General features: G+C 53.2%; 1 protein-coding gene across 2 annotated transcripts; it reads left to right on the top strand.

Annotated features, from left to right (window-relative positions):
• The first annotated feature begins 438 nt into the window (after positions 1 to 438).
• Positions 439 to 11,289, top strand: C1R (complement C1r). 2 transcript variants are annotated; one of them, XM_032645340.1, is made up of 13 exons: positions 439 to 709; positions 845 to 1,079; positions 2,176 to 2,231; positions 2,952 to 3,180; positions 4,435 to 4,627; positions 4,945 to 5,091; positions 5,185 to 5,381; positions 5,671 to 5,818; positions 5,926 to 6,047; positions 7,833 to 7,911; positions 8,261 to 8,416; positions 9,727 to 9,801; positions 10,403 to 11,289. In XM_032645340.1, coding segments are annotated over exons 3-13 (2,118 nt in total). In that variant the 5' UTR covers positions 439 to 709; positions 845 to 1,079; positions 2,176 to 2,229; the 3' UTR covers positions 11,173 to 11,289. The 2 variants fall into 2 exon arrangements, with proteins under 2 accessions (XP_032501231.1, XP_032501232.1); XM_032645341.1 differs by lacking the exons at positions 439 to 709; positions 845 to 1,079; positions 8,261 to 8,416; positions 9,727 to 9,801 and having other exon boundaries at positions 2,170 to 2,231; positions 10,403 to 11,282.
• Positions 11,290 to 12,035: the final 746 nt, after the last annotated feature.

Raw genomic sequence — 12,035 nt, forward strand, 5'->3', positions numbered from 1 at the left:
GGCTCTAGGCGCTCGGGCTTCAGTAGTTGTGGCTCACGGGCTCAATTGCTCTGCAGCATGTGGGATCTTCCCGGACCAGGGCTCAAACCCGTGTCCCCTGCATTGGCAGGTGGATTCTTTACCACTGCACCACCGGGGAAGACCCTGTCTTCTTTATTTTTATTATTGAGAACATGATGAGTTTCTCTCTGCCAAGGCAAAAAATATATACCTATACATATCTATATGTCTGTATCTATCTATCTAGATCTAGACATGTCTAGACATAGATAGATACAGGTAGATATAGGTACAGGTATATAGATATATAGATGTAAATATATCCACAGAGGGAAACATACCATTATGTTAAGAGAGAAAACTTTTTTCTCCCCAGAATCAAATCTTAAAAGGAATGATCAATATGTCTTCAATACTGGTTTGAAAACAAATGCTTGAGCAATCTTCACGTGGCTGTTCCTTCTTGCTGTCCTTGGTATACATCAAGGGTATATAACACAACATGTAAGTCGAGGTGATTTTGTATGGTTGGGCAGAGTGGGAATCCGACTGGGACTGAGCTAATGAGGTCCAAGCTTGTCAGTTTCCAGTCATGCTACGTGGTACCAGGACAGAACTCAGAATCCCTAGGAGGAATGGGAGAGTTTCTGCCAAGACTCACCTTCTTGGACCACCTCCTCTACCTGTATATCTGCCATCCTGCCCCGTGGTAAGCGCACAGCACACACATACTGCTGTCCAGATGCTAATGTGCAGTTTGCTAGACAAGATTCCCCTCCTTTCTTGCCTCCTGACATCCTCCTTATCCTTCTTCCCTACCTTTTGTCCTTCCTCACCTGACAAGGCCACGGATCATGCCGTGGATCGTGTCATGGATCAGCCCTGCCGGCAGACTCAGTCCTCGGCTCTGACGTATAAACCTGCTGGAGATCCTCCAACCCTCCAACCTGGCCTGATCTTGCCTCTCCCACATGCCTGCTCTCAAACTACATTCAGTGAGGACCTGGCCACTGCCTAGCGGGAAGCTGCCACATCTTCGCGAGCCCAGTGCCTGGGAAAGTGCCTGGCACTTTAAATAGGTAGCTTCCAAATGGATAAGTGAGCAGGTGGGTGGGTGGAGAGTTGGAGGGATTCATCTAATAGGGGAAACAAGCAGGATGGACTACAGAGGCCTGAGAACTCAGAGGCCTGTTCTGGATCTGCGTCTCCCCGTGGAGCACACCGCTATAGGGTCGCTGAGCCCTGGAGAGTTGAAGAAAGTCTTCCCCAAAGAGCAAAGGCTTAAAACAGGACACGATGGCCTGGAGGACAAGAGAGACGAGAGCCCTTTCTCCCTCCCGGGGGCCTGGCCTTCTCTCAGAAAAGACCAAGTCACTAGTGGTCGGTCTACAGCCACACTGTTTGCCCAGCCCTAGGCAGCTGGGACACTCAGGGGCTCAAACTCTTGACCAGTTTCTGAGGATAAGAGGATGTGTCTATCCTGTCCTCAGCTGCCCCTGCTTCTCTAAGAAACAAGTTCATTGGCAGGCCTGAGTTCACTGAGGTGGGGAAGGAGGGTCTTACAACTGAGCCCGGTGCTGCTTTGGGGTCACAGCAATCCTTGCTCTTCGTGTCACTGATGCGTGAAGTAGCCCAGGGCCCCAGGGCAACCGAACTTCATTCTCCTCTGTGCCCTCCTGCACTACCCTTCTCCAGCCCTTGTTCCTGTCACATCATCCTGGGCATTGAAACCCTGGCTGCTCCCAGACCAGGGCTGTCAGGCGACTAAGGACAGGAAGGGTCCAGGAAAGAGAGTCACCCTCAACTGCAATCTCCATTACCCTTTTGGTAGGAACCTTGTACAACAACATCAGACCCCAGGAAGGTCCCAGAAGAAAGAGGGAATTCCCATCAGATTTAGAAACGGAAGTCTGGGCCTCCAACCAAAGGCTTTTCTGTCCCTAAAAATGCAGACCCATCTCTAGACCTTCCCCATGTGGCCAGCAGGTGGCACCACCATCAGGGATTTCAAAACCAAAACTAAATGACACTGGAAACAGATTTTTTTTTTTTTTGGTTTTTGTTTATGCAAATAGTTCATTCCCTACAACATTCCTCCCGTAATGGTCCCCCCCTTTTCCCCCTCATTCCCTCCCCCTTCCCTCCTCTGCGTGACTCTGCTCTCCCTGGACACAGAGTGGATGAAGACGCTGTCAGGAGAGTCAGAGACCCAAAAACAGCCCTTGAGAAATGTGAGTAAGGCTAATGGGGACCAAGGAGGGTGGGAGAAGCCAGAGCAGAGAATCCTGGGCACGGGAGGCAACCCTGCCCCCAGATTTACTCAGGGAGGTGGGAACACACTTCCCCTCCGTATATACCTTACCCCTTCCAACGTGCACACATGCAAACACATACCCCCCGTCCCTCCTCCTGAGGGCAAGAGGAGACCTCAGACCCAGGAGGTGATGCCACCTTATCTTCCTCCTCCAGCTCCCAGGGAGCAGCGAGATGGGGGACCCACTCAGCCCTGGAGAGGCGTCGTTTTGTGCCCAAAACCATCTTCCATAGGTGGTTTCTCCCAGAGGCCTTTGCTGAGCCTCTGGGAGCCCTTTCGGAGAGCCGTGACTGGAAACCCTCACCCCCAGTTAACGGGTCCCAAGCCAGCCCTATTCCGGGAAGGGGAGGGGAGTGATGGGACAGAGCAGAGGAGGCTGGGGAGAGAGGTGGAGGGAGCGCGATGACCTCCGGACTGGACACCGCCCCGGGGAGTATGCACCAATGCGGCAGCTGCAGAGACCAGCCTCCGCACTCCGCCCGCCCCCGCCCCCCAGAACATCTCTGTGAGGTCTAGAATGGGCCGAGAGGAAAACGCCCGGCGGTATGACCATCCCCACCCCCTCCGCAGCCACTGCCCAAACTGCAAGGCTGCTGCACCCCTCCAGCCCTACAGATACCTTTTTTCTTTTTGGCAGGTGGCTCTTATACGTCCTGGTGCCAGTCCTGTTCTACAGGGTGGGAGGCTCCGTCTTCACCCCTCGGAAACTCTATGGGGAAGTGACCTCCCCTCTGTACCCCAAGCCTTACCCCGACAACTTTGAGACCACCACTGTGATCACGGTCCCCACGGGGTACAGGGTGAAGCTCGTCTTCCGGCAGTTTGACCTGGAGCCTTCGGAAGGCTGTTTCTATGATTATGTCAAGGTAGGGGCCCAGGTTGGGTGGGCAGAGGGAGAGCTGGGTGTCTCTGGAACCTGGGAACTTGTGTTCTGACCACCCTGTATAGGACCCCACCTGTGGACAAAGCCCCAAGCCTGTAAAAGCTGATGGCCAGGTGGGGGTTCTGAGAGCCAAGTGATGTCGTGGATGAGTGTCCACTGGTTTGAGAGCCCCTACGGGAGCACTGAGGGGAGAGACACAGAGGGAAGGTACGGGCCCCACTCTCAGGAAATGTACTGCCTACAGGAATCAGAAAAACCTTCCCCACCTTCTTACTTGCTAGCAGCCTTTGGGAAATCGCTGTGCCTCAGTTTCCCTGTTTCCATGGAGAGTATCACCTTGGCTGCCACCTCACCAGGAACGCAGGGACATGGGGAAGGGAGACGTTCATGGTGGTGGCTCAAGCATAGGCTTCAGCAAGGACAGGGAGTTGTCTCCTCACCTCTGTCATGACCAAGGGCGCCGTCCCAGTCCCATCTTTCTACATCCAATAAAAATGAGATTCTTGACTCTGGATTCGGGTAGAGCGCGCACACAGCCCATAAAATACTCTTCCAAGGAGACCTCCTGGAGGTTATAAGAGAATAACATGAAAATGAAACATCTTCCTAGCCCAGAGGACTTGAGACGGCAGTGTTGGAGGCGAGGGGTCTTGGTGGCAAGGGATGGTGAAGAATGAGGTTGGGGGAGGGATGCCTTCTGCTCTGGAGGGGTTAAGGAATCTGTGAAGAAAGAGGTAAGGGAAGTTCGGCCATGCTTGCTAAGGCTACCAGGCCCCAGGGGCTCACGTTCAGCTGAGTCCATCACGAGGCATGGCTGGACGTGAGTGGTTTGACTAAGGCGAGGTGGAAGGACAGAGCAGAAGGTGAAGCAGACCATCCAGGCTCTAGGGATGAAGGAATGATAGAGGCTAGGTAGAGGCCACCAGGATTCCAGTCGGGGGGCGGGCACAGGAGGAGATGGGTGTGAAGAAAGGTCTGAAACATGCTGGGGGTCATAAAAGGGGAGGGACGATGTTTGCGGGACAGGATAACGTGCAGAGTTAGCGGATGGAGATGCGGGGGACAGAGGAAAGGCACCTGGGGAAGCTTGCAACAGCCAGAACGCAGCAGGCAGAGAGCAGCTGGGGGCCGTCCAGCAAGGAGGCATGACAAGAGAAGGATGACCTTCACTGACCCTCCACGTGGGACGTGTCCCCTCAGCAACTGTCTCCCTACCCCACTGTCCTTCTTCCACCAGATCTCTGCCGATAAGAAAACCCTGGGGAGGTTCTGTGGGCAGCTGGGCTCCCCACTGGGCAACCCTCCAGGAAGGAAGGAATTTATGTCCCAAGGGAACAAGATGCTGCTGACCTTCCACACGGACTTCTCCAACGAGGAGAACGGCACCGTCATGTTCTACAGGGGCTTCCTGGCCTACTACCAAGCTGTGGGTGAGTGGCCCCCGTGCCCGTGTTCCAGGCCTCCTATTGCACGGGGGCCGGAAAAGGAGAACCTTGGCTCCAAAGAAGCAGGAAGCCTGGCCTTCCTTGCTTTTACCAAGAGAGCTTTTTCCAGGAGGGGGCTGTCCACCTGAGCCCTGTCCCCACTGGGCAGTTCCCAGAAAGCGTTAGAGGGGCCGCGGGAGGCCCAGGTGGCCAGGAGCTGGCTTTGTCTGTTTAGGCCTCTGGTGAGTGACCTCGCTGAGACTAGCGCCACCACAGAAGTCCCCTGGCAGGAGCTGAATCCTTCCTTCCGGAATCTCTTCCAGACCTGGACGAATGTGCCTCCCAGCTCAACTCGGTTGAGGAGAATCCCCAGCCGCTGTGCCAGCACCTGTGTCACAACTACGTTGGTGGCTATTTCTGTTCCTGCCATCCAGGCTATGAGCTTCAGAAGGACAGGCATTCCTGCCAGGGTGAGGTCAGGGTTGGGAGGAAGGGACCGAGCAAGGGCTCACCGGGCCAGCCCGAGTCTTCGGGTGACCCCCCTCCCGGCTTTGCTCTCACAGCCGAGTGCAGCAGCGAGCTGTTCACAGAGCCGTCGGGCTACATCTCCAGCCTGGAGTACCCCCGGCCCTACCCGCCCGACCTACGCTGCAACTACAGCATCCGGGTAGAGCGGGGCCTCACCCTCCAACTCAAGTTCCTGGAGCCTTTTGAAATCGATGACCACGAGCAAGTACACTGTCCCTACGACCAGCTACAGGTGCAGCAGACCTCCCCACCCCCAGACGCCCTGTCCTCTCCTCCCATCGCCACGTGGCTCTCTTACCCCTCCTTCCTGCTGGACCCTCTGGCCAATTGGTACAGCAATGGCCAGCATCACACATGAGTTGGGCAAGTTCCTACACAGCTGGCAGCTGGGTACTGGGGATCCCTTTTACCCTCCAGCTGAAAACATACAGAAAGCAGGATCCCCACCACCAGCACCACCGCCCCAGCCCCGGAGAAAAGTCTCTGAACTGGAGAGGTGACCCTCCCTCCTCCCCCATCAGATCTATGCCAACAAGAGGAACATCGGTGAGTTCTGTGGGAAGCAAAGGCCAGAGCCCATTGATACCAGCAGCAACTCCGTGGACCTGCTGTTCTTCACGGACGACTCAGGGGACAGCCAGGGCTGGAAGTTGCACTACACCAGCAAAAGTAAGACTGCCCGGGGCCCCTCGCTGGCCAGCAAGGGGGCAGGATGTAGTGGGTAGAAAGAAGGCCAGTGGCTCTGCAATAAATGTGCCCTCTGCTTTCCCCGACAGTCATCAAGTGCCCCCAGCCCAAGACCCTAGACTCGTTCACCATCATCCAGGACCTGCAGCCTCAGTACGAGTTCCGGGACTACTTCATCGCCACCTGCAAACAAGGCTACCAGCTCATGGAGGTAAGAGCCACAGCTGAGGGGAAGGAACTGGCCCAGCATCAGGAATAATTCGCACAGCCAGGCCCACAGCAGACTGAGGCTCAGCCCCAAGTGGAATCATACACGTTTGAGCTGGAAGGGTCACCTGGCCTGTTCCAACTTGACTGCTCTTTGGAAACACTTAGGATTTTAAAATACTGATGTCCAGGTCCCCTGCTAGAGCCTAGTCTATGGGTCTGGAGTGCAGCCTGGGCGTCAGGATTACTAAAAGCTACTCAGGTGATACCACTGCCCAGCCAAGTTTAAGAGCTACTGGCCTTGCCCAATAACTCATTGTAGAGTTAGGAACCAAAGAGGCGGGGGCGGAGGTGAAGTGCAAGGAGCGACTCAACAGTACCGGGATTGTGTACAGCAAGGATTACCACCAAACCCCCTTCCTCTTGCTCCAGGGCTCTGGGTTTGGGGATTTTGGTGTGTTTTTTTTTAAGACCTAACTGACTTTATTCAATGATTCATGAATCGGGCAGCATCCCACCTAACAACAAGAAGGGGCTTCTTTTCTGTACGTTGGTGGTCTTACCCCAGGTCCACCACCCTGTCCTCAGCTTTGCAGACTCAGGAAAATATGTGGTTTTCTCCACTGGTCAATCTCACAAAAGCTGGTAAATTAAAATGCTATTTTTAAAAAGCATGCGGTTGGAGTTAGCCTTGGCCGGGGACCTGGGACTGGACATCCCGTCTTTGTTTAATAGAACCACTTGGGAGACCTACTCTGAAACAGAGAAGAGACCTTTGGTTTGTCCTTCAGTTGTAGCAAAGTCACCGAACAAACATTCTAAGTGTTACTGAGTGTCAGGCAGTGTTCTGGATGTGGGAAGTACAGTAAAAAGAAACACATATTCACGCAGGCTTCGTGGAGCTTACCTTTGAATGTTGCATCAAGCTGTTAGCCAGGTAACTGCTCCTCGCTCCAGGAAGGACTCAGTGTCCTAGACCCCCCCTCTCTGCTCAGGTTACAACTCACCACGTCCTACGTCCCCCCGCACCCTTACCTTGGCATTTGTCATTCACATCATAGAGTTTAAAACAAGTCACACGGTTTCTCTCACATTATTTACGTTTCACTGGGACATCCTAATCCTCGTACACATTCTCTTGCAATCTGTTCCAGGGCGAATTATCTGGGATGACTGTTGATCTTAATAAAACTCATTCATTCTGTCCAATTACTTTTCATTTCAGAGGGGGCCATCTCCTGCCCTGGTCCCTGCCATCTGCTCACCTACGACAGCACTTAGCATATGTCAGCATCCTCAAGCACCCTTGAAAGTGGCTGGGCTGCGCTAGTATTTTAGGAAAGGCTGTTGCCCTTAAGAAGACTACAGTCTAGGGGCGATGAGGTGATGAAAGGTGTTCCAGAGGAAGAGGAACATGGTTCTACTTCAGGGCAGAAACTTTTGTTTCAATGCAGAGAACACACAACTGGGCTTGTTGTTTTTTTAATTTAAAATTGTGCGGTTCAATTGGACCTCAGTGGAAACAGGCAAGAATCTAGAGAGAGGATTATTGGGTCTAACAACTAGCCCTAGGTCTGACTTCCTGCTGTGTGGCTCATGTGTGCCCATGTGTAAGTCTGGTCTGAAAGGACTGGCTAGGAAGAAGGACCAAGGAGCCACGTCCATGGGTGCGAAGTTCTGAGGGCTTGAGAGATGACTTTGCATCCCTACTGCTCCCGTGTGGGCGAGGACAGGAAGGGAGCTGCGGCACCTCCTTGTACTAACAGCACCTCTATCTCTGATCAAACAGGGCAAACAGGCGCTCCTGTCCTTCACAGCTGTCTGCCAGGATGATGGCACATGGCATCGCGCCATGCCCAGGTGCAAGAGTAAGTTGCAACTCAGGGATGTGTCTCCCCCGAGGAGAAGGGAAGAGGGGTCTGGCCTAAGCATCTCCCCAAAAAGACCCTCCCCTGACTTATCCTTTGAAGCCTCTGGCCCATCCAGGAACCAGTCAGCCCTCATCTCAGCAGGACTGACAGGCTGTACCCAGGACTGAATTTCGTTGTATCCAGTTCTCGTACATCACGAGAGCCCCCTACTCACCATAGTTCCCGAAGGTTCTCAGCATGTTCTGCAGGTCCACTCCTGCTCTGTGGGCAGACTGCTCACCTTCCTCCCACTGAAGTTCCGGTACAATCCTTACCAGCTCTCAGACGGCCCTGTGTTCTCTCCAAGTCAAGGACTGTGGGCAGCCCCGAAGCTTGCCTAATGGAGCCTTCAATTATACCACCACGACGGGGGTGAACACCTACCAGGCCCGTATCCAGTACTACTGCCATGAGCCGTATTACAAAATGCAAACCAGAGATGGCAGAAGCCAGTCTGAACGAGGTAGGGACCCATGCAAATGGCAGTCTTCTCCCTCTTGTTGGGACATCTTCTGCAAATTTCTTCCAATAGAATCCCTACAGAGTGAATATTAAGATATTTATCCAGGGCACTGGCTTCAGAGGTACCAAGAGGCATCTAATAAAGCTGAAGAAGGAAACACCTGAGCTGATACAAAGAAAGACTTGAATCTCATAAGCAGCTTCTTCTCACCACCATCACCACCACCACCATCACCACCACTACTGCTACCATCACCATCACCACCACCACCATCACCACCACTACTGCCACCATCACCATCACCACCACCACCACCATCACCACTACCACCAGCACCACCAGCACCACCATCACCACCACCACCATCACCACCATCACCACCACCACCACTACAGCTTTATCAGTGAGACTTCCTCAGCCTTCTCCCCACATACCCTCTCAGGCTGCTAGGTTGTGAATTTCTGCATTGAGGTTTACTAAATTACTCTCAAGTTCATCTGTGGGTATCTTTAAAACTTTTTTTTTTTTTTTTGCGGTACGCGGGCCTCTCACTGCTGTGGCCTCTCCCATTGCGGAGCACAGGCTCCGGACGCGCAGGCTCAGCGGCCATGGCTCACGGGCCCAGCCGCTCCGTGGCATGTGGGATCTTCCCGGACCAGGGCACGAACCCACGTCCCCTGCATCAGCAGGCGGACTCTCAACCACTGTGCCACCAGGGAAGCCCGACCTTGTGCAAATTATTTAAACTCAGTTTCCTCATCTATAAGGTGGGGATAATGATGCATATCTGAAAGCCTCATGGTGGTGCTTAAATGAGATAACGCAGATAAAGTTCTGAGCAATGAGCACCGGCACACTATCCGTGATCAGAAAACATAGCTACCAGGAATTCCCCGGCGGTCCAGTGGTTAGGACTCCACTCTTTCACTGCCAAGGGTATGGGTTCAATCCCTGGTTGGGGAAGTAAGATCCACCCAGCACCGCCAAAAAAAAAACAACCATAGCTACCATTAACATCTACTACCCAGCACCAAGATGCAATCACTGATGGAAGTTTGATAAGTTCCTGGCAGGTTTTGTGTCTACTTTCACAGATGGGGATCGTGTTGAATATAACAGTTAAGCATTCTGATTTTTCCACTTAGCATTAAAACAAAAATATACGTATGGAGCCTCTTAACACTTTCAATATCCCATCCACGTATATTTGAACCTTTCCCTTTGATCCCTGACCTCTCCCTCCCGCACTTTGGTGCTCACTGGCCCCTGCCCACGACCTCCCAGCCTGAGCGCAGCCCCTCTCCCCTCAGGGCGGTACATCTGCACAGCTCAGGGCATGTGGAAGAATGAGCTGGCAGGAGAGAAGATGCCTCGGTGTTTGCCAGGTGAGTGGAAACGCTCCGCCGTCCTCTGTGGCCCTGGCAGCCCTGCAGGGCCTCAGAGGAGGCATGGCACAGAGGAGGGAGAGACGCTCCAGCTTGAAGCTGAAGGTAGACAGGGGGTGAGGGAGGAATCAGGAAAAAGCCGAGGAGACGCCCCAGCAGAAGGGCAGAGGGACCCAGAGAGCTGGACCTGTCCCGACATTCCTGGACTTTTCACTGAGCAGGTGGGAGATGAGGAATAAAAAGAAAAAGAGCAAAAGGGACTTCCCTGGCGGTCCAGTGGTTAAGACTCCACGCTCCCACTGCAGGGGGCACGGGTCCGCGGCGCGGCCAAAAAAAGAAAAAGGAAAAAAAGAGCGAGAAAAGCCCCAGGAAGAATAAACAAGAACGAGGAGAAGAGGCTGACCGTACACCAAAGATGGAAGGGAGGGAGGAGAGAGAAGAAAGGGGCCTGAGCTAAAAAGAGGGGACGAAGGGGAGGGAACAGACCGCGGTGCCGGGCGCTGACTTCTCCCCCCACCCGCCCCCTTCTCCTCCCCCCACCCGCCCCTTCTCCCCCACCCCGCTCCCTTCTCTCCCCCCCCACCCCACTTCTCCTCCCCAGTGTGCGGGAAACCCGTCAACCCTGTGGAGCAGAAGCAGCGCATCGTTGGAGGCCAGAAGGCCAAGCTGGGCAACTTCCCCTGGCAGGCCTTCACCAACATCCACGGCCGAGGGGGCGGCGCGCTGCTGGGCGACCGCTGGATCCTCACGGCCGCGCACACGCTCTACCCCAAGGAGTACGAAGCACAGGGCAACGCCACCGTGGACGTGTTCCTGGGCCACGTCAGCGTGGAAGAGATCACCAAGCTGGCCAACCACCCCGTCCGCAGGGTCAGCATCCACCCCGACTACCGCCAGGAAGAGTCCCACAACTTCGAGGGGGACATCGCCCTCCTGGAGCTGGAAAACAGTGTCACCCTGGGCCCCAACCTCCTCCCCATCTGCCTCCCCGACAACGAGACCTTCTATGACCAGGGTCTCATGGGCTATGTCAGTGGCTTTGGGATCACGGAGGAGAGACTTTCTCACAACCTCAGGTTTGTCCGTCTGCCCGTAGCTAAGCGAGAGGATTGTGAGAGCTGGCTCCGGAAAAAAAATAGGAAAGATGTGTTTTCTGAAAACATGTTCTGCTCTGGGGACCCGACTCTAAAGCAAGATGCCTGTCAGGGGGATAGCGGAGGGGTCTTTGCAGTGAGGGATGAGAAAAATGATCGCTGGGTGGCGACAGGCGTCATATCCTGGGGCATCGGCTGCAGCAGGGGGTACGGGTTCTACACCAAACTGCTCAACTACGTTGACTGGATCAAGAAAGAGATGGAGGAGGAGAACTGAGCCTGGAATTCACTAGGTCAGAATCCAAAGAGCAGGGTGTAAAAAAAGAAAAAAGATTATCTAACCAGCTGTTGACAACCACTAAGAATCCATATTAAAATCACTGATGCAGAAAGACACTGTGTGAAACAAACTCTCTTTTCTCTAACCCCATCCGCGCTCTTCCCCTAAAATAACCCAAAGGTCACCTTTATTCCCCGCCCCCCGCCCCAGGGTTGCAGAAGATATATTCCACAATCTCTAGTTATCATTGTTCTCTTCCATTTTTTTGTTTTGTTTTGTTTTTCTTTTTGTTTTTGCGATACGCAGGCCTCTCACTGTTGTGGCCTCTCCCGCTGCGGAGCACAGGCTCCGGACGCGCCGGCTCAGCGGCCATGCCTCACGGGCCCAGCCGCTCCGCGGCATGTGGGATCCTCCCGGACCGGCACACGAACCCGTGTCCCCTGCATCGGCAGGTGGACTCTCAACCACTGCGCCACCAGGGAAGCCCCTCTTCCATTTTTATAACCATCGGGTAATTGAATAGAACTCCTTCCAAATAAAATTTTATGAGGAAGCCCATTGTGTAAAATGAATTAAAAGGAATAAATGAATAAATAATAAATAAATGAATAAAACTTCAGGATAATTGTAGTTTGCCAAGTTTATTTCAGTTCATATCATAAGGTGTTTCAAATAAATTCTTGATTATGTTGCATGGAAAATTGAAAAACAAAAAGAACAGCTATGCAGAAAGTAAAAAGTCACATTTTCGTAGAATATTTTTCTGATTATAGAAATCATGGTAAAAGCAACTTTTGAGAATCCCAAAATCCCTCAAGCCCCTTCTGGGCTGGTGCTGTTTCAACTAGCGTCCTTCCCAT

This window comes from Phocoena sinus, chromosome 10, assembly GCF_008692025.1.
Source record: "Phocoena sinus isolate mPhoSin1 chromosome 10, mPhoSin1.pri, whole genome shotgun sequence".
NCBI classification, from domain to species: domain Eukaryota; kingdom Metazoa; phylum Chordata; class Mammalia; order Artiodactyla; family Phocoenidae; genus Phocoena; species Phocoena sinus.

Bases quoted from the DNA above. Each gene is read 5' to 3' on its own strand.
- C1R (XM_032645340.1), top strand. The intron at 5,092-5,184 runs GTGAGGTCAGGG...TTGCTCTCACAG, and splicing joins GGACAGGCATTCCTGCCAGG to CCGAGTGCAGCAGCGAGCTG. The intron at 7,912-8,260 runs GTAAGTTGCAAC...GTTCTCTCCAAG, and splicing joins CGCCATGCCCAGGTGCAAGA to TCAAGGACTGTGGGCAGCCC.